At 45.2% G+C, this 19,231-nt stretch overlaps 1 protein-coding gene across 4 annotated transcripts in view; it reads right to left on the minus strand.

The window, feature by feature from the left end:
- Nucleotides 1–18,919, minus strand: part of KIAA1210 — a 55,765-nt gene extending 36,846 nt beyond the window's left edge. For 2 of the 4 annotated variants that reach the window (XM_083486305.1, XM_083486303.1), the window contains exon 1: nucleotides 3,746–4,033. In XM_083486305.1, coding sequence (XP_083342431.1) covers nucleotides 3,746–3,780 — 35 coding nt within the window. In that variant the 5' untranslated portion in view covers nucleotides 3,781–4,033. Of the gene's footprint in view, nucleotides 1–3,745; nucleotides 4,034–18,810 lie in introns of those variants that run through there. The other 2 variants (XM_083486306.1, XM_083486304.1) reach the window with 2 other exon arrangements.
- Nucleotides 18,920–19,231: the final 312 nt, after the last annotated feature.

A 19,231-nucleotide genomic window follows, 5' to 3' on the forward strand; every position in this document is an offset into this window, starting at 1 on the left:
CACGGAATGGATTTCTCTGTTGGCTTCCGCGGGAAAGCACAGCGAACTTGTAAACCCAGCAGACCCGTCTTAGGTTGCCATCTTTATATGCTTACTGACTTGGGAGCTAAGCCCTGCTGAACTCAGGGTGGCTTACTCCCAAGTAAAGATGTAAAATTTCTGGAAATTTTGAAGCCATGAGGGGGGAAAAAAGGTTTTTGCCCTGTTTTTTCCCGGGGGGAAATGGAAAAATTGGAAAAATTGAAAAAAACATTCAGGGTGGAGTAGTTTTACAAATTGCGTGAAACAGCGTGTAGATAAAAGTATTATGCTTGCAATAAAATGGGTAGCCACCCCCTTTCCCTCAAAAGCAACAAAAAAAGCAAGAAACCATAAACATAAAAAATAATCAGATTTGCCCCTTAGCACCAACAGCACATAAAGTTAAGGTCCGCCTCAATATTTAAGCTCCATAGAAAGTCTACCCTTTGAGCAGTGCTTTTTAAAAAAACAAAACCAGAAGACACAACATATACATGCGGTTCATTCTATCTCATTTTCTGAACTACAGTGGTACCTCGGGTTAAATACTAAATTCGTTCCGGAGGTCCGTTCTTAATCTGAAACTGTTCTTAACCTGAAGCACCACTTTAGCTACTGGGGCCTCCTGCTGCTGCCGCGCTGCCGGAGCACGATTTCTGTTCTCATCCTGAAGCAAAGTTCTTAACCCGAGGTACTATTTCTGGGTTTGCAGAGTCTATAACCTGAAGCATATGTAACCCGAGGTACCACTGTAATGCTATCATTTTCCATTTCTTCTTGTTCTTCCTCTTTCTTATTTTTCTCATGGAGTTTTAAAAAACTGCTTTGGGGAAAAACGTGGGTGGGTGGGTGGATAGATACCTGTCCGCCCCCCCAATTTTACCAATTCCCCCCCCCAGGCCTTTCCATCTCTTCTTGAGGACAGCAGGGGCAAAGCATAAGGCAATTTTTTTGCATGCCAGGCCCAGAAGTAACCAACATCCAGTTACTGAATAGTATGTTGCACTAAGGCTCAAACTCTGTTTGAATGGAAAAGGAGTGTGTGTGTGTGTGTGTGTGTGTGTGTGTGTGTGTGTGTGTGTTTAATTGAATTTGTTATTCTGTATTATACATCGCATGATGGTAAGAGAGCTTTCTAAACAGTTTACAGAAATATACAACGGAATATTAAAATGATTGATAAAACAGTTAAAAGCAGGTATTTAAGAGTATTCAAAAGATGATTAAAGTCAGCAGTGGTTAAAAGGAAGAACCGTAAATCGCAAGCAGCTTCTACGTGTCCAGGTGGGCTGGCCCTAACCAAAATGTTTTGAGCAGTTGCCAGAAAAGGTACAGTGAGAGCACCTGCCTGGTGTCAATCGGCAGGCAGCTCCAAAGTGGGGGTGCTGGAAGGCCTGGAAAGAAACCGGGAAAATTGGGGGGGGCAGGCACAAAACCCTGGTTTCTCTCCTCCCCCCAATTTTCCTGGTTTGTTTTTTTTCCAGGCCTTCCCATCTCTACTCCCAAGTAGGAAAAATAGACTGGTGGGAGGCCCTGGCACATCAAAAGTCAATGCCTGCTCAGCCCCTTGCTCACTTGCCAGGCCCTGGTGCCGCAGGCTTTGGACAGAATGCAAGAGCCCTCCTCTCCCACCCCCGGCTGGGAAGCTACTGCCCTGCTGGGGCGACAGCGCGTGTGCCCACAGAGAGGGCTCTGAGTGCCCTCTCTGGCACACATGCCATAGGTTTGCCACCACTGGTTTGGAGTGACCAGAAGGTGTCTAGGTGAGCCTTGCATGTCCCCTTCTTTCATTATCCTCCTTTAGCACACCTGAAAAGGAAGACATCAGAAGCTTTCATTACCATTTCTGATCAGCTGCAATTTAGTGTTGCATACAGACTTGACAAACTGTAGTTCACCTTAAGCATGCACGCTGCCTTGCCCCTGTGATTGAGGTGGCTGGGGCCATGTGATGTCAGCACATTGTGTGTGCACACTGAGGGGCATGCGCACATGACATAAGTGTGTCCCACAGCATGCTCGCACCACATGCACACACTGTGGGGCAAGTCACTTGCATGCGCCACAGGGTTTGCTGATGTGTTGTGTGCACACCCCACAGCTTGCACGTGTGTCACCCTGTGGCATGTGCACATGACCGCCAGGGAATTTTGAAGGGGCCCGGACCCCTCCTTGAAATTTTTTGGGGGTCTCTGCCACCCCAATGGCGCAACTAACCTTAACTATGGTTTGCTGAAAAAAGCCAGTTTCATAACCCATGATTTGAAAGGAGTGAAGGTTTGCTAACCTCTCACAGCTGCGCAGGCCAACCACCTGTCCATCAAACTCCCTTCCACAGTGCTTCCCATGTACCCAACAGCCAAATGGAGTTGGATACTTGGGCACCACAGCAAAAGGCACTTTGCAGGCCCTCTGCTCAGCAATGCACCATGTATAGGACTGGCAAAGCTGCTTTCTGTAGAACATAAAGCGACTCCTGCTGGGTCACACCAAAACTCCATGTATCCTATCCTCATAGATGTCCATGGGAAATCCTCAAGGCAGACATGGATGCAACAGCACTCTCCAAACTTGCAATTCCCAGAAGCTGGTACACCTCTTCTGATTCTACACTGGAAGTAGTACACATTTTTAAATGACTAATTTCAGTGATTGACAAGTACATATTAAAATTAATGGACCATAACTTAATAAAAAAATGGTTCCAGTAGTAGATAGGTAGCCGTGTTGGTCTGCCATAGTCAAAATAAAAAAATTCCTTCCAGTAGCACCTTAAAGACCAACTAAGTTAAATAACTTAGTTGGTCTTTAAGGTGCTACTGGAAGGATTTTTTTTATTTTAATAAAAAAAGAAGAAGAAGACAGACATAACCCTGCTTTGTTCCATTCTTCTTCCCTTTTGCAATTTGCTGCATGGATTCCAGCCACAGAGCAATTAATCAAAACAAATAAGAACCTATTTATTTTAAAACTGCAGAAATGTTGCTTTATAATATCACACTCATTTTTAAATTTTAAAAAAACCTTCATTTTTTTCTGCAAGTGGAACACTCTCATCTTCAATTCCATTCAGTGTTTTAAATCCAACTAGTTTCCAAGAACTTGACACACTGACATATTTTCCTGCTTTCAACTTCACAAACAACTTAGCACACCTGAAAGCATCTTCTCTAACTAATAAAGCACATTTAAAAAACACTATAGAAACAATAAAAGCACATACACTTTCATACTGGAAATCCCACTTTGCATTGTTAAAAACGTCTACTCAGAAGTAAGTTCACTTCTATTCAATGAGGCTTACTTCCAGGTAACTGAATAGGATTGCAGTGATTCAGTTCATATTTATGCAGAAGCATCTCCCACTATCTCACACCACCCCAAGGTACATTTGCAACCTTAATTACCATTATCCATTTCTATATCAAAAGTTGCACTTTCAGGAAAGCTAAATAATTCATTTGGTGCTTCATCCTTTGCATGTGAAAAAAGAATGGTCTTTCTTAAACACCCAAGACCTGGACATTTACACAGAGCAATTTTTTAAAAAAAACAAAAAACCAACAGATTCTGCCTGCAGGCTTACAACCTAAAACAATTGATAAGCGGTCCCTGTTCTTGCAATGATTAAAGGAAGAAAAAGAAGTGTTTGCAAAAGTCTCCACGCTGCAAAAGAAATATGGGGGAAGGAGGTGGGAAGCGAAGAATAATTAAAGTCACTTACCTTTTAAAGTTCAGACAGCTGTAGAACGCCGCCATGGTATCTCATACACAGTCAGTGTGAGGGTATATTTAATAACTCCCCACGTGCATATAACGATGCTTCCTTCTATCAGAACTAAGCACTTAGCATCCGGCTTTCCCTCACACCAACTCGAAAGCCAGCGTGCCTATAGATTACTAGCCAGATAAAGTTCCTGATCTGAGGCCCACGGGCTCTGCTTAACAGGATTCAAAGAAGGTTGTGCTTGTTCCATACATGGGTAAGAATTGTTAACTCTCCCCTTTCCTGTCTCTGTCTCTCTCAAACTCTACAAAACCACAGCATCTCGAGCCCTAAATACCATCTGTTTGTCTCTCCGCCTCTTTCTCTCCCCCCCCCCCACCCCGCCCATGGCTAATAAGGGACTCTGCCGACTATTAAAGAAGAACACACACTTGAAACACGCCGTACGAAAAAGGATGGGGCAAACTAGCAAGCTGCAGTCCTGTTAAGAAAAGGGAGCGTTTGTTCGCAGAGGGTCCCAAATTCTATCCCAAGCAACTCCAGGAAGGGGCAGGAAAGGCTCCTGGCTGCAGCCCTGGAGAACCACTGCCTGCCAGTGCAAATCCTTAGCTATATGGACCAACAGCCCTGACTCAGTGCAAGGCAACTTTCTATATGGCAAAAATGGGGAGCCTGTGGCACCGCCCCCCCATGCTTCTGGACTGCAAGTCCCATCAGCATTAGCCAGCAGAACCAATGATCAGGGATAATGGGCATAGCTGTCAACTTTTCCCTTTTCTTGCAAGGAATCCTATTCGGAATAAGGGAATTTCCCTTAAAAAAAAAGGGAAGCGTTGACAGCTATGATGATGGGAGCTGCAACATCTGGAGGGGCGATGGTTGCCTATCCCTGCTATTGGAGTGATTTCAGAAAATAGGCTGTTGTGAAATGTTGGGGCACCCAAAAGAAGCAGAACAGAAAACAGTGTCAACAGGTTAATAGCAGCAATGGAGAAGTTATTTCCTCTAGCCATTAGGAGTCTAAATTATACAGCAAGGGACATCCTTTCTAGCATGCGGCACAGCCAGTTGTTGAGGAAAGTAATTTCTCTCAGAAATGCAACAGTATAGCTTATTCCCTCCAGCTATTTTTTTTATTTAAAAAAAAATGTGATCCCCGTTATATTTTACTTGACAAGATTTATATAGAGTCGTACCTTGGTAGTCGAACAAAATATGCTCCAGAAGTCCGTTCAATTTCCAGAACGTTCAGAAATCAAAGTGCGGCGTCTGATTGGTTGCAGGAAGCTCCTGCAGCCAATCGAAAGCCATGGAAGCCCCATCAGATGTTCAGCTTCCAAAAATAGTTTACAAACCAGAACAGTCACTTCTGGGTTTGCAACGTTTGGGAGCCAAAACGTTCAAGAACTAAGTTGTTTGAAAACCAAGGTACAACTGTACCACCAAATTGACAAAAACCTCTATACCAATAAATAAAAAATACTGAAAATGAAGTCATTAAAACCAATCTTCAGCAAACTATTTTCCCTCCAGGTGTTTTGGGTAACAACCACCTTGCATCAGCCCCAACAAGCACAGCTGCAGTAGCTGGAGCTGATGAGAGTAAATAATCTGGGGGACCTGGGTTGGTAAATGTTGATTAAAAACAACCATTGAGGAAAGCACTGATATGGCTACTCTTCCATGCTTGGCAGCACAATCCAATGCATGTTTACTCAGAAGTTAGAGCCTGTGGATCAGGCCCTTCTAGTCCAGGGTCTTGTTCTCACGGTGGCCAAGCAGATGCCTGTGGGGAACTGGCAATTTCAAGCAGGATTCGAGCCCAAGAGACCTCTCCCCTCCTGTGGATAGCTGTCAACCTTTCCCTTTTCTTGCTAGGAATCCTGTTCGGAATAAGGGAATTTCCCTTTGAAAAAGGGAAATGTTGACAGCTATGCTCCTGTGGCTTTCTGCCACTGGTATTCAGAAGCACTACTGCCTCCAACCATAAAGGCAAGGCACAGCTCTTGTGGCTAATAGTTATTGCTAGCCTTTGTTGTTGTTGTTGTTGTTGTTGTTGTTTAGTCGTGTCCGACTCTTCGTGACCCCCTGGACCAGAGCACGCCAAGCCCTCCTGTCTTCCACTGCCTCCCGCAGTTTGGTCAAACTCATGCTAGTAGCTTCGAGAACACTGTAACAACCATCTCGTCCTCTGTCGTTCCCTTCTCCATCTTTCCCAACATCAGGGTCTTTTCCAGGCAGTCTTCTCTTCTCATGAGGTGGCCAAAGTACTGGAGCCTCAGCTTCAGGTGCTCCTTCCAGTGAGCACTCTGGGCTATTGCTAGCCTTACCCTCCATGAATTTGTCCAATCCTCTTTTACGGCCATCTCAATTGGGGACCGACTATTGCTGCCTCCTGCAGAAGCAAGTTCCACAGTTTATGTGCTGTGTGAAGAAATACCTGCTATTTATCTGTCCTGAGCATTTAGCTTCATTGGATGTCAAAAAGTTATATTGTTATTATAAGGGGGGGCTTATCTGTACCTTCTTCATGCTATTTAGAATTTTATTGGTTTCCGTCATGCCAGCACCTACTCACCTTTTCCGTAAACATAAAAAAAACAACTCAAATGCTGCAACCTTTCCTCACAGGAGAATTGCCTCACCGCTTCAATAATTTTGTCTGCCCTTTACAGTGGTACCTTGGGTTACATACGCTTCAGGTTACATACTCCACTAACCCAGAAATAGTGCTTCAGGTTAAGAACTTTGCTTCAGGATGAGAACAGAAATCGTGCTCCGGCAGTGCGGCAGCAGCAGGAGGCCCCATTAGCTAAAGTGGTGCTTCAGGTTAAGAACAGTTTCAGGTTAAGAACGGAACTCCAGAACGAATTAAGTACTTAACCCGAGGTATCACTGTACTGGGTTTCCCCCCAACTCTGCAATATCCTTTTGGAGGAGAGATGGCCAGAACAGTATTCCAACAGTATTCCAAATGCATTTACACCATAGAATTGTATAACAGCATCAAGATACGGTCACTTTTATTTTCAGTTCCTTTCCTGCCTGTTTCACAGCTGCTGCATACTAGGTCGACGTCTTTATCAAGCTATCCACTACGACCTTAACTCCCACCATGTTCAACAGCCCTTACTCCCATGCAAGTTTGCAGAGGACTGAAGGTTTCTATTTCAGCCAGATGCAAATACCAATGAACTCAGCTAGGCTTTTTTTGTATCACTGCGACAAAGAGTTCTGTAAATTAGGAGTGAGGAACCTGTGGCCCTCGAGAAGTTGTTGGACTGCAACTCCCATCAGCTCTGGCCAGCATGGTCAATGGTCTGGGATGGTGGAAGGTGCAGCCCATTAGCAACTGGAAAGCTACAGGTTCTCCATCCCTGGTGCAATGAAAATGCTGCGATGTTGTCTGCCTCCAGTGAAGAGATTATGATCTTGTTTGTTTGTTCCACTTGGTTGATTGATAATGAACAGCAGTCATCAACTGATCTGCAGTTTGCTGAAGCTGCTTGCTCAGGTGCTTTTGATGGCTAGGGGCTAAGAAATTTTTCTTCAAGGAGCATAATGGCTGTTGAGCATACTGAACTTGTAAACAGCATCTAACAACTCTTCATTATGTCGTCCGGCAGAGCTTTTCCAGGTTGTATGGTAACTCACTGTGACTTGTTTGCAAAGCATTTTGAGGATAAAATCGCTTGCATCCACCAAGACCTTGACTCTGCTGTTATAGCAGATGAATCTCATGGCGCATCCAGAGCATAGTCTAGTCCTGTTGTGTTAGATCAATTTCAGCTGGTAAGGCTTGAGGATGTGGACAAGGTGCTTGGATCAGTCAGGGCAACCACTTGCGCTCTAGACCCCTGCCCCTCTTGGCTGATAAAGCCACTTCCGCCCTTCGGAGGAGGTGGAGTTGCAGGCTTCAGGGCCCCACCACGTGCGTGGTGGCTGGAACACAGCTCCCGCACAATTGGGGAGATTCCCGGCTGTGTCACCTCCTGGCCAGCCAATCAGCTGTCTCTGGGGGTGTGGCCTGCCTTATTTAAAGCAGGACGTGGCCAGGGATCTCCTTCTTTGCCACTTACCAGCTGTTCCTGCTTTTCCCACCCTCCTGCCCTCTAAGGTTTTCGTTCTTTGACCTTGCTATGGACCTTGGTTGGTCGCCGTTGAGGGGCCTGGTAGGAATTTTTCCACTTGGCAAAGTGGCACCAGCCACTTGGTTTTTGCCTACCTTGTAGCCAAATCATCACAACTTTCTGGGTATTGGTGGTTAGGCATTGGTATAGTTCTGTAGGTGGAAGAGGGGAGGTAGCGCCATCACCTGCCCCACATATTTAAGGGTAGTCTGGTAGAGGATTCCGGGGGGCGTGGCCCTGTCTGAAGCCTAAGGAGGTGAGGGCCTGAGGCACGCCCCCTAGCAGTGACCCCGGGGGAGTTCCTAGTTGATGTGCATCAGCAGGACTCCCCCTACTGGTGGTTAACCCTTCCCGGACTTCTAGCGGATGGGCTATAGTCTGATATAGTCGGTTAGGACCAATGCCTAAGCCAAAAGCGCTCATCACCTGTAACCAATAAATGTTGTGGCCTTATTTAGCCCATTAACCTTAATAATTGTGTCATGTGTCATTATTTCCACGGGGGGGGGGACTCACCTCACGAAAACCAGCAGGAAGGGAACAGTTGGCTGGGCCAGGGAGGTGATCAGTGCCTCTTTATGAGAGAGAGTGGTCCCTGCCTGTCTGAAGGAGGCAGTGGTAAAACCGTGCCTTAAGAAACCTTCCCTGGATTCAGAAAACCTAACTAACTTATCCCGCTTTCCTGGGCAAGGTTCTGGAATGAGTGGTCGCAGACCAGATCCAGGCACTTTTGGAAGAAACTGATTTCCTGGAACAGAGTTTGGCCCGGTTTGGCACAGAAACTGCTTTGGTCGCCCTGTATGATGACCTTTGTCGAGAGAGAGACAACGGAAACGTGTCCCTGTTAATTGCTCTCAACCTCTCAGCGGCTTTCAATACCTTTCATCAGCCATGGTATCCTTCATGAGTGACTCTAAACTGGGGGTTGGTGGCACTGCTTTGCGGTGCTTCCAGTCCTACTTGGATGGTTGTTCCCAGAGGGTGTTACTTGGGGAATGCTTTTCAGCCCTGTGGAACCTTCAATGTGGGGTTCCGCAGGGCTCAGTCCTATCCCCCATGTTGTTTAACATCTTTATGAAACCACTGGGTGGGGTTATCTGGAGGTTTGGAGTACGTTGTCAGCAGTCTGCTGATGACACTCCGCTCTAATTCTCCTTTACATCTGCAGGTGAGACAGTGGAAGTGCTGGACCAGTGTCCTGCCTCAGTAATGGACTGGATGAGAGCCAACAAACTGAAGCTCAATCCAGATTAGACTGGGGCGCTGTTAGTGGGTGGCTCCCTAGACCAGATGGCTGGGATGTTGCCTGTTCTTGATGGGGTTATACTTCCCCTGAAGGAGAAGGTTCACAGCTTGGGGGTACTCCTGGATCCTTTGCTGTCACTCGTGGCACTTGTGGCCCAGAGCACCTTCCATCAGCTTTGGCTGGTGGCCCAGCTACACCCCTATCTGGACAGGGATGGCCTAACTACTGTTGTCTATGCTCTGGTAACCTCAAGGTTAGATTACTGCAATGTGTTATAAGTGGAGCTGCCTCTGAGGATGGTTTGGAAATCCTGGTCCGACTACACTGACTACCAATAAGTTTCCGGGCCCAATTCAAAGTGCTGGTTTTGACCTATAAAGTCTTAAATGGCTCAGGACCACAATAGCTCAAGGACTGCCTCTTTCCATATGAAACTACCCACACCCTGAGATCATCTTCTGAGGTCCTCCTTCGTGTGCCTCCTCCTTGAGAGGTCCGGAGGGTGGCAACATGAGAACAGGGCCTTCTCTGCAGTGGCTCCCCATCCATGGAATGCTCTCCCCAGGGAGGTTTGCCTGCCGCCTTCATTATATACATTTCAGCGCCAGGGGAAAATGTTCCTCTTTAAGGCCTTTATTGATCTGATTTACATACTATGCCCTTTTAAAATGTGGCTCTTCGGGGAGGGGGTTATTTGGGTTATTGATTTTATTTTGATTTTATATATTATGATATTTTCTGTGAACTGCCCAAAGATCTCTGGATATAGGGCGGTATATAGATACAATAAGTAAATTCAAGGAAGTGAGATAGAAATTCCTTCCCCAGTTTGATCCAACAGAGTAAGCCCAGAAAAAGAGAGGCTGAGATCAAAACTTAAATTGTACAATTTAATACCGCTCAGAACTGAATTCCCAAGGATTACATTCTGTATGCCAGCTTGGAACTTGAGCTCCAAACTAAAACGTTTCAGGCATTTGAATGGGAAAAGCTGTCAACTGCAATAAATGCAGAAAATGGTTAAGATGGGAAACCTCATCAAAAAGAGAGGGAAACCCAGAGAGAAACTCAAAACAAAACTGAGTTTAAAATTTAGCAGCAGGACCAATTCATTCTCCTTGCTAAACCAATGACCAAAAAAATTATTGATTGGATTGCCTAGTGCTGGTGAAATTGAAGCCAGAGAGAAATGCTGTTATACTTTTTCCTAAGCTGTAGAAGGCTTTGCATAATGATGATGGGGCAGTGAGGTGGGGTGGGAAATGAAAGATCTTTCTAATGAGATCCATATTGCTCCTTGTCAAATATAACAGCATGCCCCATCTCCTCTCATTTTTCCGTATTCTGCTTTTACAGACTCCATAGCTAGGTCCTCTCCTACAACTAGGGCTATTACACAGGCACAGCAAACGTTTTCATGCCACATATAACTCAGCTGGCATAGGCTGAATATTCACCCAGTTAAGACCATAAGACATGTCAACTGGATCAGGCCAATGGCCCATCTAGTCCAGCATCATGTTCTTACAGTGGCTTTCACGTGCCCATGGGAACCTGACAAGTAGGACCTGAACACAAGAGCACTCTCCCTCCTGCAATTTCAAGCAAAGGTTTTTTGTAGTGCCATTGCACCTGTTTGTTTGGCACAATCCAGTTTCATTCACAACCTCCCCACCTCCTCTTCTTAGCAGTAAAAATTGCAATGATAATGGAGTTGCTTAGAAGGAAAAAACACTGGGTGCTTAAGAGTAGTCCCCAACCCACCCATATCTATATATTTACTAATATATATGGGTTGAGCATGGAGGGAGAACACAGGCACTCAGACAGCACTACTCTGTGACTCAGTATCACTTTTCCCCAAAGCAAACAGCATCTACATAGTCCTCCTCTTTAACAAAATAATAATAATAATAATAATAATAATAATAATAATTATTATTATTATTATTATTATTATTATTATTATTTTACGACACCCTACTGAGTGGGCTGCCCCAGCCACTCTAGCTTCCAACATATATACAAACAGAAGAAAACATTAAATCTGAAAAAGCTTCCCTATACAGGGCTGCCTTCAGATGTCTTCTAAAGGTTATACAGTCAAACCTCCGGAATGGCCCCGTTTTCAAACATTTCGGCTCCCGAACGCTGAAAATCTGGAATGTAATGCTCTGGTTTTCAAACATTTTTTGGAAGCTAAATGTCCAATGCGGCTTCCACTTGAGTGCAGGAAGCTCTTGCAACCAATCGGAAGCCACGCCTCGGTTGTCAAATGTTTCCAAAGATGAATGGAACAGATTACATTCAGCAACCGAGGTTTGACTGTATGGTTACTAATCTCCTTGACATCTGATCCGTGCCACTGCAGGCCCTCTGCCTGGTTCCCTGTAGCTTCACTTCTCACAGTGAGAGAACTACCAGAAGGCCTTTGGAACTGGTTCTCAGTGTCTGGGCTCAACGATGGGGGTGGAGACGCTCCTTCAGGTATTCTTGGTCAAGGACCAATTTAGGTCCTTTAAAGGTCAGCACCAACACTTTGAAGTGTACTCAGAAACATACTGGTAGCCAATGTATGTATTTCAGGACTGGTCAACCAATCCCAGTCACCAGGCTAGCTGCTACATTCTGGATTCCTCCTTCCGACTACAAGCACAACTGAACTCTCTGCCTCCTGTGCTAGCAATATTGCAATTCTCAACTACTTTCCCAGACCTCATTTTGCGGGGCACATCATTCCTCAGTAGCCACCTGAGCCATCAACGCGAGTGAAACAGCATCTCCTAGCCTAGCCATCAGCAGCCATTAGAGCAAGCAGCTTCAGGTAGCTACAGAAACTTCAGCTGACACTACATATGCCCAATGAAACACTTAGAGCTGCAGAACTGGCATTTTTAAGAATGTTCATTCCACACTTGTAAGTAGCTGATATTTTAGTGTGATGGCTCCTACACTTTGGAACTCCCTGCCCACTGACATTATCCTGGTGCTTCCCCTGTATTCTCTTCAGCACCTGCTAATAGAGTTTCAGTTTAGGTGAACCTACTCAGACCAGTAAAGAAAAATAGCCTGTAATTTTGGCTTAGAAATGCATACTTCTAACTGTTGATTTTATTCATTTTGCTTTTTGTTATAAGCTGTTTTTAATGTCAATTTTAATGCATACTTCATATTGTTTACAAACCACTTCCTGGAGGCTTATGTATGGCCGAGCGGCATGCAAATTTTGTCAAGTAAATAGCCACCCGATAGTGAAAAATCAAGAGGGGGGGGCTCTTCACTTGATGCGACGCTACAGAATTTTTCATTACAGGACTATTTGTCTCAGCCAAACAAAAGATTTAGCTGTTCCTCACTGGGGGTTGCTCCATCTTCGACATCAGTCCTAAGAAGTATCACTTGGTGCAGATACCCAAACCAAGGCAGCCACTGGAGGCACAGAATGGTCTCATTCCGTCTGGAAGTAGAGTGACAATTTGGCAACCTGCCCAGCTACAACTCACTGGGGGAAGACGGGTGGAACCAACACAGAGGAGCACCATCAAAGAAGAAGCTCTGCAGGCAAGCACGCCAAAAAAAAAAACCAAGATTAAAATAAAAAATAAAAACGCCTTACAAGGAGTTGCTTTCCTGCTCTACAATTCCTCAGGGAAGAAGACAGGCAAGCTCAGACAAAACCCAGGTTTATCAAGTGAAGTTAAGGACGAATGCTGTTAACAAGAGGAACATCTGGTGTGAAAGCTGAGCTCAAATCTGTACGTGTTAGCAACATGCAAAGGATCTCTGCCTGGCTTGCTGCATTCTTCTAATAAGTAGCCTAGGCTGTGTACAAATGTGTACAAATTACACACTTTACTCCTGAGCCAGTGCATTCCCACTGCTAGTTCTAGAAGCTGCATTTACGATAGCCACAAACCAAAACAGTCCTGTAGTTTCCTGAGAAATAATGCTGTTTGGTGCTTTTTCTCTCTCTCTCAAACCAGCTTCAATCAGACTATAAAGCTTAAAGCCACATTCACTTTGTACTGAAATCAGGTGTGTACATTTGAGATACCCATTGTGCATTTAGAAATGTGCACGCATGTGCAGATGACAGCTTCATGAATAGGAGTTCTGGAGATGGGGCTGCAGTGGCACAGAGACCAAGCAGGTCCTGAGCACTGGCTGAAGACAACCCTGCTTTGATGTGTATAACACCTTGAGAACATCTCTTGAACCACAGCAGGGGGAAACGATCTTAATGCATTCATCTCAAGCCCTTAAGGTGTACATAGTCCTGCAGTGTAGGATCATAGGAACAATCCAGACAGTTTCGTACTTTGCATTTTGAAGTGGAGTAAACAGATGCTAAGGGGCAGTGGCATCTTTGAAGGCGGGTTCAGGAACTCAGGTGCAAAATACCAGGGAGAGTAGGAAGAATTTGTCCACTTTTTTTTCAGCAGATCAACCTGATTTGACTTTTCCAAAGCTGCTTGTAGATCACAGCAGTACTAGTAGTTGGATCACACATTTCTCCAGATTTTCAGTCCCAAAATATGCACACAAAAGTAGGTTTATTGCATTCATAAAGGACGTGCAAAATGCATATGTTAGTGGGGAGGTGTACTAGAAAGAGGTGAAATGCAAGGAAGAAAGCAGAGTACCTACAGAATACCTACACAATTTACTTGTAGCTTTTTCATGCAATAAGGGAGAAATTTGATTTAGTTTGCATTTAAAGGTGACTCTGTCAAATTTGCACTTTTTGGAATCATCCAAGAACCAAAGCACACTCATCTACTGAAATTTATATTTATTTAAATTTTGTGCTGCACTCCTCCAAACAATGTTTACCCCCCCAGGCATATATTAGGTAAAAGCATGCATATAAAGAAATACAGAAATCCATTATATTAGAGGAGAACTTGCTTGCAAAAATGTGTGAATCTGTCAAAACTGCATACAAAAATGTGTTTATTAAAAGACATTCGCACAAGAATGTTGAAGAATTTCCATGAGGATTTAAAAAACAAACAAACCACCACATATTCATAAATTACTGTAGAAATGTGGAGAACTGAATTTAAGATTCGAAAAACGAGAGACTGAGAGAACCGGAATTGACTGATCCTTCCATCTCTAATTGCAGGTATTTTGAAGATGGAGATGAAGTCAAGTGGTATGGATGCTGAGTAGGTTATGCAGGTCTCTTTGCTGTGCAGAATTTTGGAGAGAGAGAAAATATTAAAAGTACTTCACCAGAGCTGCAAATGAGCAGAGAAAAAAATGCAAGTTGTTACAAAAGTAGGTTTGTTTGCTTCCTGAAAGCACATCTTTTCCTTGAATTTTTTTTGCTGGGTAACATTTTCATGCAACCCCAAGAGAAATCAAGAGATGCAGCTTCTACCCTGTGCTTGCTCTTCTTTTGCATCATTTGATGCCCACATTATGTAACTAATGATATGGAGGCTAACCACAGAGCCTAACCAAGCGGCTGTGCTAGAAAGACAAAGATTAGCAGCAATCCTCCAGTAGGAGGCGAGGAAAGAGGCAGAAGATCAGGCCTATTGACCGGGGCCCTGTGTATTTTCTCCCATTAAAACTATGTATTAGATTATGTTCACCAGATTTAAAAATGGAATTAAGCATCAGGCAGAGATTGATTGGAGATGTGAAAACGTTTATTTGCTAGGATAACGAAATATCCAGAGGTTGCGATGCGTAAAGAAGTAGAAAATATGCTGTTTGTTCCAGTGTACAAAGTATTTCAAGAAGCGGTAGATGGGGCATGTCAACCTGGGAAGGGAGCCCATCTAGGAGAAGGAAAGCTCTGATCCTAACCCTCCGCTGCCTTGCAGGAGATCTTCAGGAGAAGAAAAGGCGAAGGAGTAAACCCTACACAAATCCAGAGTGGAGTCCCTAAGGCAGTTGAATGGCACTTTGTACGCCTCCTTCCGGCAACTCCTGCAGCCCAGCTGGTGCCAAACACATTGCTTTCCTTTCCTTTGGACCACAGCAGTGAGGCAGAAAGCAGGATATTGTCATCTGGGCATCCCAGGACCTCCATAGACACTGCCCAGGTTTGCACCCCAGGGGTATCACTTCAGTGCTGCCCACACAGAGTTTTGACTTCACTCCTGTAGGTGCACTCCATTGTCTCTCAAGACAGATGGATGTCAATCACAATTTAGTGCTGGGGTGGGGCACCTGTGGCCCTCCAAAAGCTGAGGGTCTCCAGCTCCCATCAGCCACAGCCAGCAGGGCTGGACGTTGGCAGCATCTGGAGGTTGGGTCTTCACCCCTGTTCTGTGGAGTGGAAGTTGTGCTCATTAGACAGTGCCAAGGTGCTGGCAAAAGCAACCAGAGTCTAAAATTATTGCTTTCCATTGACACTATGGTTTCCAGTGCTAAGAAAACCTAAACAAATAAATGGATGGGAAGGAAGTTCAAGAAATGAAGCAGCAGCACTTGCCTTCCCTGCACTCCAGAGCCCTAAACATTTACAAAATGTGGTTTGAATTTATGTTTCCAGGGCATCTAACAGAGGAGTAAAGGAGAAGTTCGATGCAATTACTATTATTATTAATGGCAATGATTCATACAAACATAACAAATTAAAACAAACGAAAGCTGTTACTGTCCGTCCAGAGAGACAGTAAAAATCAAACTGCTCCAAGTTAGAATTGCTCATGTTAGCAATAACAGTGTGTATCTTGTTTGTTTGTTATGTTACTTAGTTAATTTAATATATTGCTTTAATAAAATATTGGTGTTTTTTTTAAAAAAGAGCAAAAGGCAGAGTGGGTATAAATAAAATAAAATATTGCTTGATGCAGTTTCATAGTGCTGGACCCCCAAGTCCCTCTGGGAAGCTGGCATTTACCAATATCTGGAAATGCGGCAGGTTCCCCATCCCTAAATGCAAAGTCAGGTTATTTCCCAATAACCAAGCAGGTCAGGTCATTTCCCTCCACCAAAAACAGCTATATCAAAAGAAAGCACTTTTCAATGTATTTGTTCCTGGAATAACCTTAATTATTCCAGAAGAATGGGAGTTCTTCTGGGAAAACTATCTACAACATGTTCTGTTATTGTACATCCATCATGCAAGGACAAGGAACCTGTTGCCATGATTAAAATGCACCTTTTTATTTTATTTTTTAAATTTTAAATTGCTTTAGTAAGTTGGCAGCCCTAATACAGTGGTACCTTGGGTTAAGAACCTCATTCATTCTTAACCTGAAACTGTTCTTAACCTGAGGTACCGCTTTAGCTAATGGGGCCTCCCGCTGCCACCCCGCCACCACCACGCGATTTCCGTTCTCATCCTGAGGTAAAGTTCTTAACCCGAGGTACTATTTCTGGGTTAGTGGAGTCTGTAACCTGAAGGAAATATTTAAGGAAGGAATCATTTAAGGAAATATTTTTGAGGCCTAACCCCTGCTATCAACACAGATTTAGGCTGGCCCAGGGCAGCAACCAGATCAATGATAAAATGGTTAATAACAGAAGTAATTGCATACACTCATGGCTAATACTTTTAAGCACAGTGGTACCTCGGGTTAAGAACTTAATTCATTCGGGAGGTCTGTTCTTAACCTGAAACTGTTCTTAACCTGAGCTACCACTTTAGCTAATGGGGCCTCCCGCTGCTGCTGCACCATTTCTGTTCTCATTCTGAAGCAAAGTTCTTAACCCGAGGTACTATTTCTGGGTTAGTGGAGTCTGTAACCTGAAGCATCAGTAACCTGAGGTACCACTGTAAGCAGAAGCTCTAGACCAACTTGTGCATTTCCACCCCAAACTGTGTTTGTAACACTGTGATCCTCCTGCTGCTTTTAGACTCCAACTCCCAACAGCCCCAGTCAGCAGGGCCAGCAGTCAAGGGTGATGGAAGCTGCAGTCCACCAATTGCTCGGGAGTTCCACACCCATGCCCTAATGCAAGCAAGTGTTTTGGTCTTACCTGTAGGAAAGGGCATAAATACCAGCATAAATAAGCTTGTGTGGAATTATTGAAATATATGGTAGCCGTGCAGAAATAGCTGCTATAATGATATTCCTATAAGAACTTTAGATGGGGAGTGCGGGAACCTACTATCATAAATGCTAATAATAAAACAGATCTCCGCTCCCACCCCTCCTGCTAAAATATGTCCAGCAATAGAAACAACAACAGAATACTTTTGAACCTCTCAGGTGAAGGTGTAGGAAGGGAAATATGGGGAAGTGTCACTGAATTGAGTGCAACTGGAATAACTAAGGATCTTCAATTAGAAATATGTGCAGTGGCTCAAATTGTGCTTATAAATTAAGAGCAACCATCCCCCAAAGGCAACCAAACTCACGCACATGAGCGAGAGAAATGGGGTGGAGGGAGAAAGAAGGAAAATTAGAAAGCATATGGTGGAACGCTTGGCTGTCTAACTAGCCAGCCTAGCTAATCCCTCCGCCTCCCCGTATTCTTAAAATAGACAGATGGAGCCTTTTGACATCTTGAGTACTGACATCCCCGGGCTGCATTAGCGCTGCCTCCCTCAAAGATTAAATTCTAAAGGCTGGGAGGGGGTGCATGCCCCCACTGCCATCACGCAAGAGATTTCAGGCTCTTAAGAGAAGCGCTTCGTGTTCGTACAATCACAACATTGTCAGATAAGCCGGGAGCTCAGGAGAAAGAAAGCGCTCATTCCTTCATTCTAAAGGGCGGGTCAGCACCCAAATCTCCCAAAGGACCACTTTGAGAATGAGAACCAGGGAGTCAAGCCCACATAATTCCAAGAACATTTAGAATGTCAGGAGTTCGATCAGACTGCTCCCAGTCTCTCCCTGAATCTGCTATACACTTCTCATTCCATTCACAATTATTAACGTGCGTGCATTCAGTTAAGCTGTTAAGGCAGCGAAAGCTCTTCCCTCCCGAGATGTTGTTGGACTCCAACTCCCATCAGCCCCCGCCAGCAAGGCCAATGGCCAGGGACGATGGGCGTTGTAGTCCAGTAACATCTGGCAGGCCATTCATTCCCTATCTCTGATTTAAGAGTTGCACACTTTCCTGAGGGCCTGTGATGAGTTGTATTTTAAACTCTGGAAGAATACGAACTAAAATACAGTCGCGCACGTACGCAAGCACACTAATGACAGCTGCGATCCAGTCACACGCGAAATTCAAAATGTGTGCCAGGATCCACTAGGGTCCAGCGAGTTCTGGGATACTGAAGAAAAGGGACCTCTCGTGTCCGGGATCGTGTACACCTCTCTCAGAAGAAGCAGAGCGCGCGACCTCAAACTTTTCAGGGGTTGGAGGGGCGGGGCATCGCGATCAGAGGGGGTACTTCCAAGTAGGATTCCGCCCCCAATAAAACCCTTGTTTAGAACATTGCCTTATTCCCACACCCATTCTTCCCGCGGTTGCAACACCCTCCTGCCCTGAGTTTTCCGCGGTGTGTGTGTGAGAGAGTGAGAGAGAAGAAGGGTGCGGGGGCAGCGCTGTGCCCGGCGCGCCATCAAGAACCCCACCCCCATTCCTTTCCTGGGGGCAAGGAATAAGCAGATCGTCTCCCGCACCCCCGGCCTCGCAAGGGAGGACCCGGTCCCTTTTGACTCCCCTGAATCCAGGCTTAGTCCAGCCAAACCCCGGCCGAAGCCACTGATCCAAATTCCTCTCCAGCGCGCTCCTCCCCTCCCTGCCCCGGTGCCGGCGCTACTTACATCCAGCGGGTCTCCCCAGGTACGTCCTGCCCTCCCGCGGCACCTTCTGTGGTTCTCCGAGCTCCGCCCTCTCTGCTGCCCAGCCCTGCCTCTCCAAGCAAGCCAGTCGCCGCCCATCGGCCTCCCCAGCTGCTCTGCGGGCGGAGCGGCAACCAGGCGTCGAGACCCACCCACGCACCCACCCTGCCTGCCTGCCTGCCGCCCCTTCCTCCCCCTTCTCAGTGGCGGATCTACATTTTAGGGACCCTGAAGCTTGAACTCTCATGGGGACCCCTTCATAACCAGCAACAAGGTCTGGGTAACCACTGTTATCTTCTTCAATGGGGTTGTAACCATTACAACATCTGTGCTTACATGCTCTCAAACTTTGGGATTGTTGAAATACATACGACAAAAAATCAATTTGAGCCATGCGACTCAA

Source organism: Podarcis liolepis, assembly GCF_965112155.1.
Source record: "Podarcis liolepis genome assembly, chromosome: Z".
Taxonomy (NCBI): domain Eukaryota; kingdom Metazoa; phylum Chordata; class Lepidosauria; order Squamata; family Lacertidae; genus Podarcis; species Podarcis liolepis.